The sequence below is a fragment of the Lipomyces tetrasporus genome, assembly GCF_029532465.1.
Source record: "Lipomyces tetrasporus strain NRRL Y-64009 chromosome Unknown POJ06scaffold_11, whole genome shotgun sequence".
Classification (NCBI taxonomy): Eukaryota; Fungi; Ascomycota; class Lipomycetes; order Lipomycetales; family Lipomycetaceae; genus Lipomyces; species Lipomyces tetrasporus.
The window spans coordinates 311,349-333,003 of record NW_026611606.1 but is presented as its reverse complement, the minus strand read 5'-3'; the positions used below and the strand labels follow the sequence as shown (position 1 = coordinate 333,003).

Genomic DNA, 21,655 nt, shown 5'->3' with positions numbered 1-21,655 from the left:
AGTTTGGACACTCTCGGCAGTGTGACGATCAGTGCTACGACCTCGGTGGTACCGATCTGGTCTGTCCATCTGCGCTTGCTGCCGACTTTATAGCACTCGATGTATCCTAACCATGGCTTCGTCATTAGGAGGAAGATACAGACCTATACAAGCCATCACTGGAAGCTCTCAAGAACTTCATCCGAACTTCGACATCGTCCATGACTGCTGTCCCAAAGCCTCTTAAGTTTTTGAGGCCACATTATGCAGAACTCACCGCATTGTACGACAAGTGGCCGGTTGGCGAACTTCAGGTATGTAATGGTTAATTAATTGGCGTGTGGGAATAAATGGGCACGTGCTAAGTTATCAGAATGCTCTTGCGGATGTGTTATCCGTTCTAGGTATGACCTACGCCGACAACAACAAGCGCGACTCCCTTCGCTATCGTCTCCTTGCGCCGTCCGAAGAAATCGGCAATTGGGGCCACGAATACGTCCGGCATCTTGCACTAGAAATCGGCGAAGAACACACCGCCCGTGTCGAGAAGGAGCAGTCGTTCGACGAGTTGATGGGTCTCGCCCTTCAGATCGTTCCCTTCTTCTTGAAGCATAATGCCGAGGCTGACGCTGTTGATCTTCTCCTTGAACTGGAAGCGATTGAAAAGTTGCCCCCGTTTGTGGACAAGGACACGTATGCTAGAGTGTGCCTGTACATGGTCAGCTGCGTGAATTTGCTACCTCCTCCTGACGATATGGCTTTCTTGCGCACTGCGTATCAGATTTACTTGTCTCAAGGGAAGCTGACACAAGCCATGGCTATTGCGATTAGATTGGACGATCATGAGTCCATGCGAGCTGTGTTCAGCGCAACCGACGATGTGCTTGTCCACAAGCAGCTTGCCTTCATATTAGCCCATCAACAAATATGGCTGTCGTTGGAGAATGAGGAGGTGCAAGAGTGTTTGTCAAACTCCAGGTTATCAGAGTATTTCCTCTTCCTTGCCAAAGAGCTCAATATTATGGACCCGAAGGTGCCGGAAGATATTTACAAGAGTCATTTAGAGCATACGCGAGCAGTGCCCGATGCCGCTCACGTTGATTCGGCGAAACAGAATCTTGCGTCCAGTTTTGTGAACTCGTTTGTGAACGCTGGTTTTGGAAAGGACAAGCTGATGATTGTGGATGATGAGGCCAGTTCGTGGGTGTACAAGAATAAGGACGCTGGTATGCTTTCAGCAACTGCCGGCATAGCACAAATTCTCTTGTGGAATGTCGAGCAGGGTCTGCAGGATTTGGATAAGTACATGTATTCGTCGGAAGAGTACATTAAGGTGAGATCTTTTGAGAGTAACTATTGAGCACCGGCTAACGTTACGACAGGCCGGTTCGCTTCTCGGTATCGGCATAGTAAATGCTTCGGTCCATGATGAGTCCGATCCAGCACTGGCTCTTTTGTCAGAATATGTTGAGAACCGGAGTGTGCCGCTACGGATCTCGGCCATTATTGGTCTCGGTCTCTCATACGCCGGTTCGCAACGCCAGGATGTTTTCAATCTCTTGCAGCCTCTCATAGCGGATACATCCTTCAGCATGCAGATTGCGTCTTTGGCGGCTCTGTCGCTTGGTCTTGTGTTTGTCGGATCATGCAATGCCGATATAACAGAAGTTATTCTGCAGACATTGATGGAGCGCGATGAGACACAGTTATCGGACAAGTGGGGTCGGTTCATGTCGTTGGGTCTCGGATTGCTGTATATGGGCAAGCAAGATGCTGCGGACGTTATCATCGAGACACTGAAGGCGATTGAACATCCTATAGGCCGCAACACTAACGTACTCGTTGACATTTGTTCGTACGCCGGGACTGGTAACGTTCTGAAGATTCAGAACTTGCTTCATTTATGCATCGAAAAAGCGGAAGCTGAGCCAAAGGAAGGCGACGAGGCATCGCAAAAGGCCGACGACTTATTCCAGGGGTATGCAGTGCTTGGAATAGCAATCATTGCCATGGGCGAAGATATCGGCTCTGAGATGGTATTAAGACAATTTGGCCATTTAATGCACTACGGTGAGGGCTCTATCCGCCGCGCCGTGCCATTAGCCATGGGCTTAATATCCGCTTCGAACCCACAGATGAAGGTATTCGACACACTATCTCGATACTCTCATGACAGCGACCTAGATGTTGCTGTGAATGCGATCTTCGCTATGGGCTTAGTGGGTGCCGGTACGAATAATGCGCGATTGGCTCAGTTGTTGCGACAACTGGCAAGTTACTATTCCAAGGAGGCAAACAGCTTGTTCATGGTCCGCATCGCTCAGGGTTTGCTTCACTTAGGTAAGGGAACCATGACGCTCAGCCCGTTCAATACAGAACGCCAGATTCTGTCGAGCGTGTCACTCGCGGGTATGCTTGCCGTGCTAGTCTCTCTGATTGACGCGTCGTCTTTCGTCCTCGATACGGCACATTATTTGCTGTATTTCCTTACTCCGTCTATTCACCCACGGTTCTTGATAACACTCGACACGGACTTGAAGCCAATTCAAGTCAATGTCCGTGTTGGTCAGGCAGTTGACACTGTCGGACAAGCTGGTAAGCCAAAGACAATCACCGGATGGGTCACCCACAGCACTCCCGTCTTGCTAGGTCACGGCGAGCGAGCAGAGTTGGAGGACGACGAGTACGATGCACTGTCGAGCACATTAGAAGGACTGGTTATCTTGAAGAAGAATGAGAACAAGGTCGAGGCAGAGTAGACACAGTACCTCTTCACAAGAATGGTAGCAAATTTTGTATGTATATGACGCTTTGCCTTAACCTGTATGTAAAATGGCCTTAATTTGTATTATTTTAAATACATATGTTACAAATTTTTGCGCATATCTAAAATTTTCATTCGTCACTATACTGTACATATATACATCAAGCTCGACAGCTTATAATCGTTTCAAATCATAATCCGCACGTCGCCTTACGCCTGCGTTTCAACGACAGCTGCCACGCCATCCACCTTGTCGCCATTCGTAGTCTCGTTCTTTTCCACGCCATCCACATCCTCGAAAATCGATTTGCGCGGTATCCGCTTCATAACTTCGGCGGCCGGGAACACTGGCCCGATTTTCTCGATCCATCGTTTCCGCTTGTCCAGCAACGCTTTGATGCCTTCTCCCAAATCCGCGGTCCGGCCGCCACCACCACCACCAGCAGCACCGCTGGGGGTACTATTTCCGGGAAGACGCTTCTTCTTGTTTTTAATCGTACGGGTGCGTTTCATGTATGCCTGATCCACTTGCTTATCCAGATCTTCGAGAATCTGCGTGTACTCCTGGTAGGCCATGTGCTCGTGCACAATCTTTTCAACTTTTTTCTTCCTTGCCGCGTTAATCACACTGATGACTTTCAACCGCTTCTGCAACCGCCGGAGCTCCGCGCAGACCTCGTCGTCCTCACGAGCAGACCAATCAACCTCCTCATCGCCCAGGATCCCAACGAATTTGAACTCGCGTTTGAGTCTGTCTTCAAGCGTCTGGTAGTCAGCTTTGACGGAGGAGACTCGCCAGCCTTGCTGTTCTGCAAACGCTGAGGATGACGAAAGGACTTGTGGTTCTGCGGCAGCTGTCGAGTCGTCTTCTGGCTTACTTGGCGTCGTGGTACCGGGACCAGGCGTAGCTGTGGTGGAATTCGGTAATATTGTGTCCTCTGACTCGTCTTTCAGAAGCGCGGAAAGGATCCGGGAGGCGAGAGGACCACATGAAATATCTTCTGTCTCAAGCTGGTCTTCCGTGAGATGCTCTGAAGTGCCTCGGGGCAACAGCATCCTGGCAGACGTGGCGGAATCTGCTTGGGAATTAGTCGGCGCCGGGGAAAAGGTCGCCGCACTGCCATCTTCGTCTGCCCATACTTCCTGATAGTTCGGTCCCAGAGGTGGCACAAGGTACGGTGTTAAGTTGTCTTGCCTTTCGTTCAAGAACGACAAGTCTTCTTCAACAAAAGGTCGGAAGTATGGCTCTATGTACGACTGGAATGTAGAAAACTGGACCTGGTTCGCTGGCTTAGCGCGAGAGAAGTCCTCGTCTGGAATCTCGCCAGGCAGTAGGTCTGCGAGATCCTTGGTGGGATATGATGCTACGCCGTATCGCTTCTTCAAGTCTTCGGTTCCAGACGCGGGAATTTGGTCGTCATATGTATCTTCCATGAACGCCAGGGCGGCAGTCGGAATAGTTTGTACGGATACATATTCGGACTCTGGATTCTTCATAAAAGGTCCGGCACGAGGCTCGCTATCATCAGCCGCATCAGATGCCCCTATGGCCGCAGTGACAACTGAAGGAGACGAAGGCTTTGTGCCTACTACAGACGCCGTTGGAGTTGGCGTTGGAGAACGCTCCTCGAGTCGACGCTTTTTTTCTTGCGGTGAGGATATCCGAGACTCTGAATCCTCTTCCTTGACGGCCGGCGGTTTGGCAGGAGTAGCTGGAAATATTCGTTAGTCCCAATTGCACCAGCTTATGTCAAAATGGACTCATACTAGACTGCTTTGATGCTATTTCAAGTTCTTCAAGTTTCCGCTTTTTTGCCTCCTCCTCAAGTTGTAACTGCTCAGCACGTTCTTTGGCAGCTGCAGCTGCAGCCGCCGCGGCATTATCCGCTTCCTGAGCCCTCGCCAACGCTTTCGTCCTTTGACTTTCAATGTCCCGTAGTAGTTTCTGAGATCGTAACACCCGAGCCTGTGCCTTCGTAGCCAACGACTTTAAATCTTGTTGCAGTGTCACGAGTGCCGATAATTGTGGAATCTGGACACCGCCTCCATTGCCATTTGAGGTAGACTCTGGCGAGGCCGAACGTGCCGACAAGTACGTTGCCAATAGATCATCGTATACCAGCGGCGAAACGTCCGCATCAGAGTGGTCGGACGCAGCAGAATTTCGGGGTTTGCCCTTCCCTTTGCCTTTTCCCTTTCCCTTTGATTTGCCGGCTGGTAGCATTATCGATATACGCTAATACGCCAGTTGCTACAGCGTCGGAAGTACAAAGGCGTAACCTGTACTGCTGCGATGGCTGGCTCAGAAATAGTAGACAGATCGTTTGTATAGCGGTGGCTAGCTGCTTAATCTATCTGGCATCGCGATGTCGACGACGGAAGGTTTGGCGGTCGTTCTGGAATTATCGCGGGTCCGACCTTCGTGAGTGTCGGGTTGGAAGTGGGTCCGACAACAAATACCCAAATTTTCGTTCGCAACGCCATATTAAAACCACTCTTACTGCAGCAATCGGACGGAACGCTAGTGATCAGGAAACAACCATGCAGGCATACAAGTTAAGCCGGACAGCAAGAGCATTATTGCAGGCAGGTAGCTGTCGCTCAATTGTATCACTAGGTGCTCGAATGCCGGCGCGCCAATTCTCGACCACAAACCCAGGTTGCAACGAAGAGAAGACGGACCACGAAGACCTCAAGGAAATCTACGGCAAAGAGGATGAAGGATTGCCAGAAGACATCATGACTGTCAAGTTCATAGGGGACGACTACGTCGCAAGGCACCCGAAGCACAAACCGGAGCGCAATCTCAACTTCAAGTTTCATAAATCGGCATTTCCATCGGAAGATCATGCAACGCGGGCAATACACAGAGCTGGAGATGACTTGAACAATTTGCATACCGATATCGATGCCACTGATCTCCTTACTGGAAAATTCAAGTATGACGACTTGCCACCGATCGCACATATGAAATTGGATGAACATCGAGTTAAGCGCATGTACAACCGTGTAGCCGCTTGGGAGATGCCAAACCTGCGGCAGATGGCTACGGAGTTTGTGCCTAGAAATATGAAGCAGAAAGAAGTTTTTGAATTTAGATACACCAGTTTGATGGGACAGGAACACGAGTCAGAGGCCAAAGTTGTCGTGCAATGCAACGCCAGAGAAGTCGCTGATAACTTTTTCGGGGTTGGCGACGAGAAGAAAAAGAGGCTTCACAAGTTTAAACTACTATGTGGTGCCAGGTACAACTATACCACCGACACTGTGAGAATGAGCTGCGAGAATTTTCCCAACTCGATTCAAAATAAGCAGTATTTGGTGGATACATTGAAGAGATTACTGAAGGAGTCGCGAGATCTTTCAAAGGATACATTTGAGGACATTCCATTGGATACGAGACATGTTAAGCGGAAAGCAAAGACGGCGCAATTTCCGAAAGAATGGGCTAGACCTCAGGATGTTTTGGATCATCATTCGACGTTGTGATAGATGTTATTGGTTGTAAATAAGTGTACATGAAATAAATGTAATATACAAGCGCAACCGAGATCCGATGAGTCAAAGAATTAACGTAATATACAAGGAATGACTGAGAACTGGCAATACAGTATTACAGCTACTCAATGTCCATTGGTTCTTCTGCATTTTCGTCCCCTTGATTGTCACTGACAGGCTCTGCACCCGCAGCTTGTTCGGACTTATGTTCTTGCTGTTCACCGTTAGTCGTCTCCGCCCTTTTCTCACTAGCTACACCATTGATTCCATTCTCAAATTTCCCGTCAGTTGGACGTTCTTCGTCTTCGTGGATCGGTTTATCTTCATGACCCTCCACTTCCGAGCTCTCTTTGGTTTCTAGTAGTGACTCTGTTGGTGAGTCTGGGGGTGGCGTGCCTGTGTCGACCAGCCAAGCAATTGGACTCAGGACAACGCCAGTATTCCCATTCAACACATTCCCGCTCAAAGCGCCGACAGTTCCTGAGTTCCGGCTGCTTCCTGCATTGCTACTGCTACCAAATCCTGCAATTCCAAAATCACCCACGCTGCTCTCAACGCTCACTACCCGTTCTATGGCACGCAGATACTTGTCCCTCGCGTGGGTTCCATAATGCCGATTTGGCTGCTCGACTAACTCCGCTAACCGCTGGATCGTGAATGGAGGCGCTTGCGGGAAGGTCGTGTTCAGAGTCTCTAATAAATCCCGCAGAAAGTCGCTTTGTGAGGGCGTTGGCTCCGGAGTGAAATTGTTTGTCGATATTTCTGTCAGACGAGCGCTCATACGCGTTCGAAATGCTGACCAGTCCGCTGCTTCGTCAAAGATACCTGTTGTCGCAGTCTCGTGGAGTAGTATTTCATCTGCTACCTGTTAGGACTATTGCTTGATCCGCACCGTTTTCTTCACAGACGATGTACTCTTCAATAACCTAAACGAACGAATTACAAACCTGACTTCATCTTCAGAACACTGCACTGCTCAAGTCATGCCTGAACTGCAGTGGTGGTCGTGTGTGCTGATACCGGAGACGCGCCGGGAACCGAGTTACGTCGGGCCGCTTAATTCGGCGCTTGAGTCTGCGCGATGAGATGACTAACGCCATTCGGCGGCTTGAAACATGGGCCAGACTCACCTCGATAATACACTGGGGCTTTAAAGAAATAATAATTTTTAGACGGGCAATCTAACATTTATTCTTTGTTAGATATCAAAATAACACCCTCCCAATATCCTCGATCGTCATGTATGAATAGCTCTATGAAACACTGTATCAAAAAACACGTCTAACGAGTAACATGGATAAACTCTCTCTCTCGCTTTCTCTCAGCGACAGAGTCCGGAGCTACGTCCTGGAACAAATTGCTACGGTAATGTTTAACGTATTGTCCAACATAATCCTCCATCTTCTCAGGCTTCATGCCTAGATCCGCGAACGTCAGCGCAGACTTGTCAACCTTCTGGTTTATAGTCATGCGCTCGACCTCATCAGCACAGCCAACGGGCCACCACAGGACCTGGTTCAAAAATTCGGAAACATTGGCGTATAACTTCTTGGGGAGATTGTAGTATGGGTAGGGCTTCATCGCCTCCAACTCACATTGCCTGCGAACTGCGTCGACTGTCATAGCCTCGGGTCCGTAGAGTTCATAAGTTTTACCGGCGGTGGAGTCCTCGAACCCAATTTTCAGCATGGCAAGGGCGACGTCGAAGACATGCACTGGCCGGATTTCTTGCTGGGCTTTGTTCACAGTATATGATGGCCAACTAATGATTTTCTTGACGAGCTTGTCTTCCCAGCCAATCATGGGCGACGGACGAACAATGGTGGTATTGGGAATAATTTCGCGGGCCACCTGCTCGGCTTCAAACTTTGTTCTTAAAAACTCGGAAGGCGAGTCTGGAGAGGCGTCGTGGTGTGACACCTGAATGAACCGATCGACACCGTACTTGCTCACGGCGTTGGCAATGCGACGCGTTGCCTCAACGTGGACGTCGTAGAAAGAGAAATGTTTTGTGGGGTAGTCCCGGCTGATGAGATTGTAGACTATATCAGAATGTTTGACTGACTCCTCGATCGATTCGATGTTGCGGATGTCCAATTCGACAAAGTTCACGACGCCGAGATCACCAGTGACTTTCAAAAATCGCTTATTCATTTCCTCACGGAAAGGAACCATAACAATGGTACCTTGGCGAGCTATTAACGTCAGTGGGGCTCTCAATTGACAAGCAATATCTCATGCACGAACCGAGTTTGGAAACGAGGTATCGACCGAGGAATCCATTCGCGCCAAAAACTGTGGCCACTCGTCCGGTTCGCGATGATCTAGTAGATACTACGTCAAAACTATCCCTCGAAGGATATTTGTACGAATGACGCTAACGCACCTTCCGCCTGGACCGTAGCTGATGACAGGCTTGCCGGATAGAGTGATCGCAAGATCGTGCGCTCCCCGGGAAGAGACGTATGCTTGCAGGAACACTGTATGAGATAGTTAGTAAAGTTACGGCACACACAAACAACTGTCAATCGAGGCCAATGGCTATAGCACACAGTACACCATCCGACCAACTACGGCCCCGAAACTAAAATATCGCTGACGTACCTTTCCGCGGAACAACGGGAATCTGAGCGCGCGCCGGAGCCAGGAAATGCATGTCGGCGTACTAGAATGAAGTCGGTCTGTATTATTGGACTGGAGCAATTGTTATAATACTACTCGACATATAATTTCACGAACACAGGACACTCTCTGAATGTCGTGCGGCGGTCGGTTCAAGTTTGCACTCGTCGTGATTGGCAGAATTCCTAGGGCCTTACGGCGCGGCATTTATGGTGTATAGCGGTTGACATGCAGTTACGCCATATTCGCCAACGTTGCTTTGACAAAACATCACTAGGGCAGATGACACGGTGACAATCCGTCATCAGTGTGTATGTCGAACCCTCGAGGACCGCTTTCACGAAGCATTTGGTAATCTCTACCACGAACCTGTGTCCACGCGATCACTGCTCATTCAGTTTTCACACATCCTCTAGCGTCAGGACGCCATCCAGCGCTTAGTGTCCGTTAACTGATTCTGTACAATCCCCGCAGATCCACGGATCGCAGCCACTTATAATAGCAAGGTACAATGTCTTCCGCCATGGACATCGATCACGACATTCCCACGATTTTGTCTGTTTTACGAACAGAGGCGCCGCCTGACATCGCTGGCGAGTTTTATACCATGGAAGATCTCTGGGAACGAAGGTAGATATTACTGTTTGATGAAGATCGTGCACCAGCTGATAGCTCATGCAAAGGCTCTGGCATCAGCTTACTGATGTCCTCGTCGAGTTCTTTAAAAATCCAGAGAGCGCGCCTCTCCGAACGCGAGTGTACACACAATTTGTCGGCACATTCGATTCCAAAATAAATCAGCTTAAACTGGTAACCCTCGGTCTCGCTACCTCCGCTACATTTCAAGACAAGTCGGAAGCTCTTGAGTTTATGACTGCGCTTGCTGAGAAGGTCAACACACCAGCATCCCAAGACGCGTATGTGTATGCTCAGATTGAGACAGCGCGGGTAAAGCTGCAAATTCAAGACGTTGATGGTGCGCGTGTGACATTGGATGCTGCGGGAGCTACGCTGGACAAGTTCGACTCGGTCGAGTCAATCATCAACGCAGCGTATTACTCCGTGAACGCGGACTACTATAAGGCCAAGGTAGATTTCGCAGCCTACTATCGCAACTCTCTACGCTTTCTTGCGTGCATTAACATCACGGATCTCACCCTGACTGCACAACGCGAGCGGGCATATGATCTGTCAATTGCAGCTCTTCTCGGGGAATCGATCTACAACTTTGGTGAGTTACTCCTGCATCCGATCCTCGACAGTCTCGTGGGCACTGAGTTTGAATGGCTGCGCTTGCTATTATTCGTGCTGAATGCGGGTTCAATCGCCAAGTTCAATGAGCTCGATCCACAAATTGCGACGCTACCGATCCTGAAGAGCTCGAAGGAGTTCTTGCAAGCGAAGATATGCCTAATGGCGCTGATTGAGGCCGTATTCCAACGCCCGGCATCCGACCGCACTTTGGCGTTCCAGAGTATTGCAACCGAAACGGAATTACCGCTTGAAGAAGTCGAGTATCTTGTCATGAAGGCTCTTAGCTTGGGTCTGATCCGCGGATCTATTGACCAGGTGGGCGAGCGTGTCACAATTACCTGGCTGCAACCACGAATTATGACTAAAGATCAGATCGAGAGTATGCGGCAGCGATTACTGGAGTGGGATAGCTCAGTTAAGCAGCTGGGTGCCTGGATGGAGAATTCCGGGAAAGAGGTGTGGGCGGCGTCGTAGAGATGTAGAGAATAAAATGTATATGGTAGTATATTCTGTTGTATATTGTGTTTGCGTGCGTTTTCCCAATACAAGGCTTTCTAATATGATCTCTCAAATCGCCAATACTCTACGTGAGCTGGAACCTCAGCGATGGAAAATTTTGGCCCGTGCATAAATCAGAAGCAAAACAGTAATGCAAACTTGTTTTCTTTTTGAATAACGAATATTCGGTGATGTACACCGCATTGGCTTTGCGAGCGTTCTCCACGACACGAGCGATTCTCGGTCTCGGGATTCTCCCGACATTGGAACCTTAGTTGCTCCGACTTTGCTCAGCACATCATCCAGAACACTACAACGTTTCACCAAAGTCGTACAGCCCAAATTACCGCGCACAGAGCACACGGTTCGACATATTAGTCTGAACGATGCCACCGACCCTCTTGCGACCGGCTGGCTCCACTTCTGGTGCAGGGCGATTGCTGGCGCGGAACGTGCACATCGCGCAATCGCCTACCGCGTCGATTCCACTGTCCATGGACGTTTCTGAGATGATAAATAATGTGCCTCAGATAAGTGGCGATGGGCCATTTCCGAAAGGTATGTATTCTTTTCTGTACGGAGAAGGGAATTGAGGGCCGAGGTTGACAATTGTTGGTAGCGCCTAAATTCGAGGTTGTCGGAACTCCAGCTAGTTTGCTGAACGTCGCGCTGCCGGCATCTGCGACGTTATTTACGAGACGAGGAACGCTTCTTGGTGTCAACGGTGATCTTGACAATGTATGTTTATGTCGTGCCTGAGCAATTGTGTTGAGTATATAGAGCCGCTCACGATTTGAAAAAGGTCACATCAACGTTGTCAATGCTTAAGCCGACAGTTCGAGCACTTGTGGGAATACCGTTTTTATATCAGAAGATAACGAGCACGACTCCGCTTACAGCTCTTATAACATCGAAGTCGTCCTCCGTACAGACAACGTTCGCGGTTGTATCGATGGACGGACGGTTAGACTGGACCATTGCTCAGAGGAATGCATTGCTGGCGTGGACCGGCTCGACGCTCACAATCAAGCCAAAGGTTATCCCGAGTCTGTCGCTTTCAAGGTGGGGTAACACGGTCTTGTCTGGTCGGGGCGAGATAGCGCTCGTCGGCAAGGGACAGATCTACCAGATTACACTACAGGACGAATCCGACGAGTTTGCTGTCCACCCGGCGAATGTTCTGGCATACACATCCAACGTCCCAGCTCCGAAACCCGTTCCGTATCGTCTGCGGCATTCACGGTTTAAACTGCCTCGCCTGCAGGTTCCACAATCAATCTCCAAGTCATACAGCAGACTGTTCCCGTCGTCGAGCTCAACATCCGAATCTACGACCGGAGTCGCGACTACTCCACAGAAGTCCTTCCTCGCAGAACTACAACAGACCAGTATCGTGCGGCTTTTGTCCCGGACTTGGTTCCGAATCCAAACTGCCACACGGACGGCAATCTGGGGCGACGACCTGTTCTTCAGATTCAAGGGCCCTTGCACGTTACTTATACAGTCCCGCGCACCACGACTGAGTGACGTAATCCCGGCGTCGGAGATGAGTGAGATTGCCAGTATGCAGCCGCCGGCATTTGCGCCTGTAGCCACAGCGCCTGCGATTGATACTGCTGCCCCGGTTGAGGAGACTGATGCGACGGTGGAAATTGTGCGAGAAGGCAATGCGTCGAAAGGAGGCCACTTGAAAGTCGCAGAGGTTAAGGATGGGAACGTCAGGTTCCGGAGCGTGAACTCGTTCGGAGAGTTTATCAAGTAGGTTCTTACTGCATTGCACAACTTTCAAATTACTAGAAGGGGCACATGTTTAAGATTGTTAGAGCTTAATGTAATTAAGTCGAACCAAAGAATTCTATGTACAATTCAACCCAAGACAAGTTCTATAGCCGCTATATTACAACAAGGGAACTAAACTTCACAAATGGAGTCCAAGAATAATTAATTATTGGCTTGCTCCAACTTCTTCAAATGCTCCAGCTCGTCTTTGGCTTTCTGGCCCTCATCCTCTACAATATCCATGAGTTCTTGCGCCTGCCACATGCCAGCATAGACGCCGGCCTTGGACAGGAGCTCACTATGAGTACCTTGCTCTGCCATGGAGCCTCCCTTCAAGACAATGATTTTGTCGGAATCAAGAATCGTGCGCAAACGATGGGCAATAAAGACACTAGTGTGCTCGTGCTCGCGAACAATACTATTGATATTTTGCATCAGCGAATGCTCTGTGTGTGTGTCAAGCGCAGATGTGGCCTCGTCGAAAAACATAATTGGTGCGTTCTTCAAAATGAGCCTCGAGACTGCCAATCGCTGCTTCTCGCCACCGGATATCATCATACCACGCTCGCCGACCTTGGTGTTCCAGCCGTCCGGCAGGTCGTTGATAAGCCTGTCTATCTTGGCGCGCTCGGCTGCTTGCCGGACCTCTTCTGCGGAGGCATCCATGCGGCCGTAGCGGATATTGTGCTCGATAGTATCGTTGAACAACGGCGTGTCCTGGGGAACAACGCCGACGGACTTTCTCAGACTCTCAAGGTTCACGTCGCGGATATCTTGGCCATCAACTAGGATGCGGCCCTCTTGGACGTCGTAGAATCGGAACAGTAGTCGCAGAATCGTGGACTTGCCGGATCCACTAGGTCCAACGATTGCAGACTTTTGGCCGCCTGGAATAGTGAAAGAGGCGTTTTTGAGAATTGGTCGGTCAGGATGGTATCCAAAAGTAACGTTCTCGAACGTGATATCGCCCGTTGCCAACTTCAACGGTGGCGCGTTGGGTTTCTCGACAATACCAACGTTGACTTTTTGGAGATTAAAAAGAGTTTCCATGTCAAGTAGCGACTGCCGCAGCTCGCGGTAAACCGTACCCAGGAAATTTAATGGCACGGAAAGTTGGAACACAAGCTGGTTGACCATTACCAGGTCACCGACGGTTAAGGTGCCAGCAGCGACACCCTGAGCCGCCATATACATCATAGCTGTTAGCGCGGACGAGAAGATGATGCTCTGGCCAGTATTGAGATATGCCAAAGACGTGGCAATCTTGATGGACGACTCTTCGTATTGTGCCAGAGCCTTGTCGTATATTCTTGCCTGGTACGGTTCGTTATTGAAATACTTGACAGCTTCGTAATTGATCAGGGAGTCGATGGCAACGGTCGCAGCGCGGTTATCAGCTTTGTTGGCATCCTTCCGGAACTGTGTTCGCCAAGCCGTCGTCTTGATTGTGAACATTGCGTACGCGAGCATTGTAAAAAACGTAACTGCAGCAAATTGCGAGCCATAGTTATAGGTTAAGACCCCGCAAACAAGACCGATTTCGAGGGTGATGGGCAAAACATGGAAGATCGTGGACGACAATACGAAGCTGATACCTTTCGTTCCACGGTCAATGGCACGGCTGAGTCCGCCAGTCTGACGAGAGAGATGGAAGTTCAAGTCGAGCTTTAGTAAGTGCTCGAAAACATTCAATGCGACAGACCGAATTGCTTTCTGGGCGACACTAGCAAAGATAGCGTTTCGAAGCTCGCCAAAAAGCGAGGAACCGATCCGCGCTGCACCGTACCCAATAATGACCGCGCCGACGACAGTCCAGAGTGTGCCGGCATGACCGACAAAGTCAATGTTCATAGAATCAATAATGTTTTTGAAGAAGAACGGAACCTGAACGTTTAGGACCTGCGATGGGTTAGAGCGAGCTCACGTGCGCAACTAGAACCTGAAGCCGACCTTTGATCCAACCAGTAACCCGAGAGCAATTACGACGCGCGTCTTGACGCCAATTTGGCCCTATTAAATGTTAACCCATTTATTCCGTAGATATTTGCCGTGATTGCGATGCTTACCTTGGGCCAGATGTATTTGATCATTTCCTTCAGGATAGCCCAGTCAGCCTGACGCTGCTTTTTGTCGCTGACGACCTTCTCGCCCAGCAGACCGTCAGCGCCGTCCTTCTTTGTCGGACTAGTCTTTCCATTGTTAATGGATTCTTCATTCGGAGTAGTTTGTTCTTGACGCAATATCGCCGAAGTATGAATGGACCGCGAGAGTGATGTTCGTAACCTGGGTCGAACAATGCCATCACACATATGTGTACTTCGACAATTAGAGGACATAACGGAATATTGCCTCCATGTCGTAGCATTCGTCAAAATATCAGGGGTACTGGCACTTGTCTGTCGTCCGGCGAGCTGGAGAAGCTGGAGCGTGGATACTGTCGTGACCCGCAGCTGCGACCTTAGTGGTCGGAGAAGAAGACTCGACGGCACAAGCATTACGAGACCAACTTGTCGCTCAGACAGCTCGTACGAAACGTCGTAGAGCCAGTCGTATCAAAAGTTGCTCCGCTTACAGGGCTAGGTGACTAGTGTTGGCGACTGACGAGCATCGGGGGAGAATGAAGATGTCGTCGACCCGCTCGCTGACAATAGTAATGCTTTGTCAACCGTCGTTGTTGCGCAAGTTAGCCGAGGATTCCCGTTCCTAGAGATATACGGCAGCACAAAACAGCATTATACTTCCGCATTAGGCATATCAGCAATATTCTGATCTACAAAAGACGTTTTTACGATTTTCAAGACAAATATGGGGCACAATTTGTGTTCGAGGCGGGCAAACGGTGTTTCCGACTTCGAGTCTTATATTGCCACAGACCTTGAACCAAGATGTTGTCCAATATATCACGTGCTGAGACCAGCGGCAGTTGAAATCTCTCGTATTTTGCTCAATTCCGAGCGAGTGAAGTGGCAATATAGGCGTTCAGGGGTCGGCCGGTTGCTGCATGTGAGCTCGTGCTGGCTATTGAAATTCGTTGTTATTTGCTCATATCGACGCGAACAGCCTGTTCCGCCGCTGTCTGCTGCTCTGTTGCTACTGCCACTCGGTCTCGACCTTCTATCTGCTAAGAATCAGCTTACGACGCCTCTTCTTCTCGATCAGGGAAAGTTCCGAGGTTTAGCTAGCAGAACTGAACCTGGATCAGCAAGCCGGCAGAACGAGCAATTTAGAGTAGCCTGCAATCTGTCATATTGCTTATATTTATACCTCTCCTCGCACACCGCTAGCTGTGCACCCTTGTTTCGTCTCGCGAATGCAGATAGGTTACGAAAGCCATTCCTCGCAGGATTTCAGCATCAGCATGGACATGAACCACGGAAATATGGACCACGGAGGCATGATAGGGGGAGATGTGGGCCATGGCTCGTCCATGTGCAAGATGAATGTACGTCTTCTATTTGACGTTCTTTCAGGGGATGTTCTAACATTGACTCGGCAGATGGTCTTCACGTGGGATCCAACAGATGTGTGTGTCGTCTTCAAGTGGTGGCGCATTCGAGGGCCAGGTACCCTTATTGCCTCCCTCGTCGGCATCATACTGCTTGGAATTGGATACGAATACCTGCGTACCCTCACATCTGCTCCATGTATGTATCTTCCATACGCAGTCCCTCGATTAGCACCTCTGACCAAGACCATAGTAATCGCAGACACCGACAAGGATGAATTTGACTCTGATAGCACTGCAAGCTCGCCTCTAAGCATGACTCCGACCCTCGTAGACGTATCGATCCCGCCACCCATTACGGCGCTCTCCGACACAACTAATTACGGCACTCTGGTTACCCGTGGCAAGTTCAACTTCTTTAAGCGGTACAGGGCGCGCCTGCGATCAGTCCTGTACGCAATCCAGGTCCTGTATTCGTTCTTCATCATGTTAACAGCAATGACATATAACGGGTGGATTATCATTGCTGTCGGAGTGGGTGCTCTTATCGGCCACTTGCTTTATGGCGAAAGAGCTCGGTCTCGCACAATGTCGTGTCATTAAAAATATCACACACATCAACCCGTCATTAAGTTATTGCATATTTTGAGACAGGCGTTCTTGTTCTTCGACTGGTCTTCGCCGAGTGGGATTGCTCATTTTTTATTCTGGCGCAAACGTTGGTTGTTGGTCTGGGTGGTTGTGACGATTTATATATGCTTGCAGTGTATCTAAGTTCGCTTAATAATGAATGCCATGATGTATGAATTGTCGACGCTACGAACATATGACAGTAAGCTAACGTCGAGTGTAACCAAAACGTCTACCGCGCACCACACGGGACTGCATTATTGGTCATGATTTTAGTGTTAAGTATACTATTAAACACAGAAATGTCGACACGCAAAGACACAATTACAACAAATAAAAATATATCAACGAATGTAACGATGACAAAAAATGTTTTACAACACCAAGTATGACAACACCCATTTCACACGACCTCCATCTATCTATTTTACGCAAGCCCTCTTTACATAACCTCTTACTCCTCCTCAGCAGGCGCAGGCACCTCTGCGGGCTGCTCAGCACGAGCACGCTGGTAAAACTCGTTGATGACCTTGGCCGGGATACGGTTGAGTAGCTCCTTGGGATAGATACGCAAGAGCGACCACGCGAGGTCGAGCGACTCGAAAATCGAGCGACTTTCGTACGGGTCCTGGGCAATGAAGCTGCGCTCGAACTTCTCCAAGAACTCGAGCGACAGCTTGTCCTCCTGAGACAGAGCCTCCTCACCAACGACAGCCTTCATGGCGGCAGCGTCACGGCCAATAGCGTACTTGGCGTACAACTGGTTAGAGACATCACCGTGGTCCTTGCGGGTGAGCTTCTCGCCAATAGCGGACTTCATAAGTCGGGAAAGGGAAGGAAGGACATTGATTGGAGGATAAATACCTCGGTTGTGGAGCTGACGGTCGACGAAGATCTGGCCCTCGGTAATATATCCCGTCAAATCAGGGATAGGATGTGTGATATCATCGTTAGGCATCGTGAGAATAGGAATCTGAGTAATCGAACCGTTTCGGCCCTCGACACGACCCGCGCGCTCGTAGATGGTCGACAAGTCAGTGTACATATAACCAGGGTAACCACGGCGACCGGGGACTTCTTCACGGGCAGCCGAAACCTCACGAAGCGCATCAGCGTACGAACTCATATCCGTCAGAAGAACCAAGACGTGTCGCTCGGTCTGGTACGCCAAATACTCGGCAGTAGTCAAGGCCAGTCGAGGAGTAATGATACGCTCGATAGTAGGGTCGTTAGCCAAGTTGAGGAAGAGAGTGACACGGTCGAGTGAACCGGACTCTTCGAAGTCCTGCTTGAAGAATCGAGAGGTTTCCAAGTTGACACCCATGGCGGCGAAAACGATGGAGAAGTTCTCCTCGTGACCGTCGTGAACATCCTTGGTCGGGCGCTTAACCAAACCTGCCTGTCGGGCAATCTGGGCAGCAATTTCGTTGTGTGGAAGACCAGCAGCAGAGAAAATAGGAATCTTCTGACCACGGGCAATGGAGTTCATGGTATCAATGGCACTAATACCAGTGGAGATCATCTCCTCAGGATAGATACGGGAGTAGGGATTAATCGGAGAACCGTTAATGTCGAGGTAGTCCTCAGCGAAGACCTTTGGACCTGCAATTCTGTTTAGACCGTCTTGCCCTTCCCGTTCGACCTTTTTGACTTTGACTTACCATTGTCGATAGCGTGACCAGAACCATCGAAAATACGACCCATAACGTCCTCAGAGACGGGAATACGTAAGCTCTCGCCAGTGAACTCGACGCGAGTCTTCTTGACATCGATACCAGAAGTACCCTCAAACACCTGTAACCCGTCAGGTTTAGTCACCTCATCGATCATCCAGAATTCTCAAAAGTAGTATACCTGAACAACGGCACGGCTGCCACGAACTTCAAGAACCTGACCAGCACGGACAGTTCCGTCGGGAAGGGTCAGGTTCACGATCTCGTTATATCGGGGGAACTGCAGTCGTCTGGTCAGACCCATTCCTTTCAATGTACGACCACAAGCAACGGAAACAATCAATTGCAATCTCATAACAAATTCATCGCACCTTGACATTGTCTAGAATAACCAGTGGACCGTTGACACCGCTGACAGTGTTGTACCTGTTCGACAAAAGTGCGACAGTTAGCTCTTTAACTCGAGTCTCGAAGAGTGCAGGCAGCGGCCGGACGTCGGCCGAGAAATCAATCGTTAGAGCAGTCAATTGCAAAACTTACTTAAGGCGAGGATGAATGTCGTAGTTACGAGTAACAGCAGCAGCGTTGATGACGGCTATCAATTCAAAAATTAGTAAAGGTCCATTCAGGTAGTGGGCATTGCACCGTCGTCCACCGAGGCAATTGACCAGAAAACACTAAGCAAAGCACTTACATGCTTCCGCAGCGGTCATACGAGGGTCTTCAGTCATTGTGGCGGTCTGTCGAGATGATGACGAGAGATGCTTGTGATATGGTCAGGACAAGGTGAAAGCGACAAACGACTTCGCTGCGAGGATGGTGCTGCGAGGAGATAAAACCGGGCCCAGATCGGTACTTAGCAGTCCGCATTATTTTCCGTAGCACAAGTCGTACCTGGCGCGCCCAATCACGCCGCCGGATGTCGGCAAATGTCGGACTATTTGTCTGAGTTTGCGCCATATCTGCATAGTGATGCGCAAGATAAGTATGATAGTGTCTGAACCTGCACACAGACCCGCCCGCCTTTGCCTGCCTTTATCAGTTGAGCCGTGTGGCTTCCGTGACCTTACCACAATTATTTCATCGCAATAAAATATTGATATAACTGCTGGGTTTCTCCGAGTTATGATTAAATATGATATAATTATGAGACGGCGAAGAATGCAACATTGGCTATATAAGACGACAGCCGTCAGGCGGACTTCCTCGTGGTTAGTCAACGGCAAAAGTTCTTCGACACTATTCAACGCAGTTGCATTTAATCCTCCTAACTAATCTCATAACCGTAAACTTACAAAACCTGGACTAGAGAATACATTAGAAACCCTAATATCACATTTCCATTCCATCTTTCGCTATCACAACGTTACAAAAGCTTACGCGGCAACTGTAGGTGTCGCCGTGGGCTTAGCTTCGTCCGCTTCAATCGATAACTTCTCCAAGTCAGATTCTAAACTGTGCGCCTTCCCAAGAAGCTCTATGCCTGCAGTAAGAATTCCTGCTCGGACGTCGCGCTCGATTCGTTCGTCGTCATCAGTGTCATTTTTGCTAGTAGACCTGTCTCGCAGGATCAATGCTTGCACGCGCCTAGTTATTTCGTCGAAGAACGTTTTGTCCGCACCCACAACCACAAGGAAATTATTGACCCATGCCAGCAGCGTCGAATAGCGCTCGTCGAGCAATAAATCTGGACTAGTTTCAATGGCGGAAAGGCAAGACTCGATGAGGTCCTCGATCTGCTTTCGCTTGGTCTCGTCGTATGGAATTCTGCACCTCTGCGATTCTGTTGAGCCTTGCGGAGAAACGTCAAGGAAATCTTTGAGCACAATTACAAACGCGCCACAAACATTCTCAAATGGACAGAACTGCAGCGTGTCATAGATGTAGCCGTACGCTCTCTCGGGACTTGATCGTGACAGCAGGTGGACAACCAACGTGTGGAAAATGAATCGAACCGTAGGTGATGGCGACGTTGCCGATAACGATGTCAGCACCTGCAGATAACCATTAAATTCTTCTGGTGAAATAGCCGCAATCTCATCTGGCGCAATGTCCTTCAAGAACTTCCATGCAAACAGACCGACCGCGTCACACACACCGGTACCCGGTGACTCGCCTTCCTCCCGGATTATGAATCGTTTTGTGATCTTTATTATTTCCGGGAAAGTAAACGATATCTTTGACCGTGGATCCGATATTAAAAACTCCGCAAGAAGAAAGAAACAACCTTCCGCCGACAGCGGAATGGACGAACTGGATGTCGGTGGCGACGGGAAGCTAGGATCAACCTCAGGCCCATTATCAGGTTCCATCTCGGGTGGCTCCTCTAGCAGAGTCTCAGCGAACACCTCAGGCGCAATATCAAACGATGATGTCAATTGTAAAAGTCGCTCAAGCATTTCGATTATGCTTGGACTCACTGCTCCTTCGAACGATAGTGGGCGATCTCTTTCTTTGACAGGAAGCACGTCTATCTCGGGCTTGATCTCGGCAAAGTATCGCCTGCTCCAAGCAACACTTTGATTTCGAAGCATGATTTCGACCATGTGCGTCACGTAACTCTGTAGCATTCGTCGCTGGAGTGCCTCTTCTTCTGGTTCAACAGGTGTTTTCGAAGGTGGCGGGACGTAGTCTCGTGCAAAAAGGTACAACCTTCGAAGCAATACCGGCAATGATTGGTCGCTAAGCTCATCTACGTGTGCAGAGAAAAATGATAACAAAGCTGTTGACGACGTCGTTAAGAATCGAGACGGGTACTGAGTCGTTATTCGTCTAGTCACTGTTGATCCCTGTCAGTAAGCTACCAAGCGTTTCGCAATCACACCTAACATACCAGATATGATCACCTCAAACAAGGCATAAAACTTGAGCACAAAGAGCTTTTCACTATCGAGATTCTGCTCATGAGTAGCCTCTAGTGAGAAGTCCACATTTAATGTTGACAATGCCTCAATTGATTTTAAGAAGAGCTCCTTTGCATTGCCTTTCTCTGCGATCAAATTGAAAATTTTGAGTGCAGCCTTCCGAGGAGTGAGTACTTTGGATGCAGCAACGGAATCAAACGGATCAGCCGATGCCAAATACGGAAGCAGTAACACCGGTAGGTCCCAAGCAACGTAAGAGAGAAGAATCTCCTGCTGAAAGGTTAGAAGCTCCTTTGCCATGCAGCTGCCGATTGTACATACATTCCGTCGAAGAATAGTTTCCAGTGCTTGCAATAGAGCGACACGTTCAGACTCTTTGTAACGGTCCGGATTACCAAGATAAAGGTCAAGCAGTGTAGAATAAGTGATATAGTCGTCGGAGTCCTGCCATGGAACTGGATCAGCTTACGTCCCTAGAACAATAGCATGATCTTACCACCGCATCTTGTGCAGCGCCTGTGAGGGCGCGGACTGCGTCTTGTACAGACGCAGTATTTTCAGTCGTACTCGAGGCCATGATTTAGAATGTTATAATTACTGCTGTGGTGTGGAACAAAGCGAGCGAAAAACAGCACTCAGTTTTGGAGGC

The 21,655-nt window shown here is 49.3% G+C and overlaps 11 protein-coding genes across 11 annotated transcripts; 5 read left to right on the top strand and 6 right to left on the bottom strand.

Annotated features, from left to right (window-relative positions):
• Positions 1–200: 200 nt before the first annotated feature.
• Positions 201–2,738, top strand: POJ06DRAFT_202483 (armadillo-type protein; the record flags this gene model as incomplete). Its single annotated transcript, XM_056185276.1, has 3 exons — positions 201–293; positions 353–1,312; positions 1,362–2,738. The coding sequence occupies 3 exons, from the start codon at positions 201–203 to the stop codon at positions 2,736–2,738; spliced, it is 2,430 nt and encodes an 809-aa protein (XP_056040829.1).
• Positions 2,739–2,851: 113 nt separating this feature from the next.
• Positions 2,852–5,115, bottom strand: POJ06DRAFT_227612 (histone acetyltransferases subunit 3-domain-containing protein). Its single transcript, XM_056185749.1, has 2 exons — positions 4,511–5,115; positions 2,852–4,455 (listed from the first exon to the last, which is right to left on the bottom strand). Exons 1-2 carry the CDS (start codon positions 4,965–4,967, stop codon positions 2,954–2,956), a joined length of 1,959 nt encoding a protein of 652 aa, XP_056040828.1. The 5' UTR covers positions 4,968–5,115; the 3' UTR covers positions 2,852–2,953.
• A 16-nt stretch (positions 5,116–5,131) lies between these two features.
• On the top strand, positions 5,132–6,284 carry POJ06DRAFT_261203 (mitochondrial ribosomal subunit protein-domain-containing protein). Its single transcript, XM_056188589.1, has one exon. It carries the CDS (start codon positions 5,285–5,287, stop codon positions 6,230–6,232), a length of 948 nt encoding a protein of 315 aa, XP_056040827.1. The 5' UTR covers positions 5,132–5,284; the 3' UTR covers positions 6,233–6,284.
• Positions 6,285–6,297: 13 nt separating this feature from the next.
• Positions 6,298–7,360, bottom strand: POJ06DRAFT_30447 (PPP4R2-domain-containing protein). Its single transcript, XM_056190838.1, has 2 exons — positions 7,189–7,360; positions 6,298–7,099 (listed from the first exon to the last, which is right to left on the bottom strand). Exons 1-2 carry the CDS (start codon positions 7,196–7,198, stop codon positions 6,363–6,365), a joined length of 747 nt encoding a protein of 248 aa, XP_056040826.1. The 5' UTR covers positions 7,199–7,360; the 3' UTR covers positions 6,298–6,362.
• On the bottom strand, positions 7,361–9,002 carry POJ06DRAFT_30446 (uncharacterized protein). The gene is made up of 4 exons (XM_056190837.1): positions 8,846–9,002; positions 8,628–8,721; positions 8,489–8,565; positions 7,361–8,436 (listed from the first exon to the last, which is right to left on the bottom strand). The coding sequence occupies exons 1-4, from the start codon at positions 8,895–8,897 to the stop codon at positions 7,523–7,525; spliced, it is 1,137 nt and encodes a 378-aa protein (XP_056040825.1). The 5' UTR covers positions 8,898–9,002; the 3' UTR covers positions 7,361–7,522.
• Positions 9,003–9,090: 88 nt separating this feature from the next.
• On the top strand, positions 9,091–10,679 carry POJ06DRAFT_261196 (uncharacterized protein). Its single transcript, XM_056188588.1, has 2 exons — positions 9,091–9,493; positions 9,547–10,679. Exons 1-2 carry the CDS (start codon positions 9,375–9,377, stop codon positions 10,589–10,591), a joined length of 1,164 nt encoding a protein of 387 aa, XP_056040824.1. The 5' UTR covers positions 9,091–9,374; the 3' UTR covers positions 10,592–10,679.
• Positions 10,680–10,683: 4 nt separating this feature from the next.
• Positions 10,684–12,473, top strand: POJ06DRAFT_261195 (mitochondrial biogenesis AIM24-domain-containing protein). The gene is made up of 3 exons (XM_056188587.1): positions 10,684–11,173; positions 11,235–11,353; positions 11,418–12,473. Exons 1-3 carry the CDS (start codon positions 11,002–11,004, stop codon positions 12,375–12,377), a joined length of 1,251 nt encoding a protein of 416 aa, XP_056040823.1. The 5' UTR covers positions 10,684–11,001; the 3' UTR covers positions 12,378–12,473.
• POJ06DRAFT_30379 (P-loop containing nucleoside triphosphate hydrolase protein) lies at positions 12,348–14,406 on the bottom strand. The gene has a single exon (XM_056190817.1). It carries the CDS (start codon positions 14,243–14,245, stop codon positions 12,557–12,559), a length of 1,689 nt encoding a protein of 562 aa, XP_056040822.1. The 5' UTR covers positions 14,246–14,406; the 3' UTR covers positions 12,348–12,556.
• Positions 14,407–15,752: 1,346 nt separating this feature from the next.
• On the top strand, positions 15,753–16,442 carry POJ06DRAFT_271017 (Ctr copper transporter family-domain-containing protein; the record flags this gene model as incomplete). Its single annotated transcript, XM_056189480.1, has 3 exons — positions 15,753–15,836; positions 15,891–16,038; positions 16,093–16,442. The coding sequence occupies 3 exons, from the start codon at positions 15,753–15,755 to the stop codon at positions 16,440–16,442; spliced, it is 582 nt and encodes a 193-aa protein (XP_056040821.1).
• A 352-nt stretch (positions 16,443–16,794) lies between these two features.
• Positions 16,795–19,021, bottom strand: POJ06DRAFT_30297 (P-loop containing nucleoside triphosphate hydrolase protein). The gene is made up of 6 exons (XM_056190790.1): positions 18,837–19,021; positions 18,683–18,737; positions 18,514–18,568; positions 18,324–18,422; positions 18,131–18,263; positions 16,795–18,071 (listed from the first exon to the last, which is right to left on the bottom strand). The coding sequence occupies exons 1-6, from the start codon at positions 18,871–18,873 to the stop codon at positions 16,924–16,926; spliced, it is 1,527 nt and encodes a 508-aa protein (XP_056040820.1). The 5' UTR covers positions 18,874–19,021; the 3' UTR covers positions 16,795–16,923.
• A 1-nt stretch (position 19,022) lies between these two features.
• POJ06DRAFT_30296 (YAP-binding/ALF4/Glomulin) lies at positions 19,023–21,651 on the bottom strand. The gene is made up of 4 exons (XM_056190789.1): positions 21,503–21,651; positions 21,328–21,450; positions 20,976–21,276; positions 19,023–20,921 (listed from the first exon to the last, which is right to left on the bottom strand). The coding sequence occupies exons 1-4, from the start codon at positions 21,581–21,583 to the stop codon at positions 19,519–19,521; spliced, it is 1,908 nt and encodes a 635-aa protein (XP_056040819.1). The 5' UTR covers positions 21,584–21,651; the 3' UTR covers positions 19,023–19,518.
• Positions 21,652–21,655: the final 4 nt, after the last annotated feature.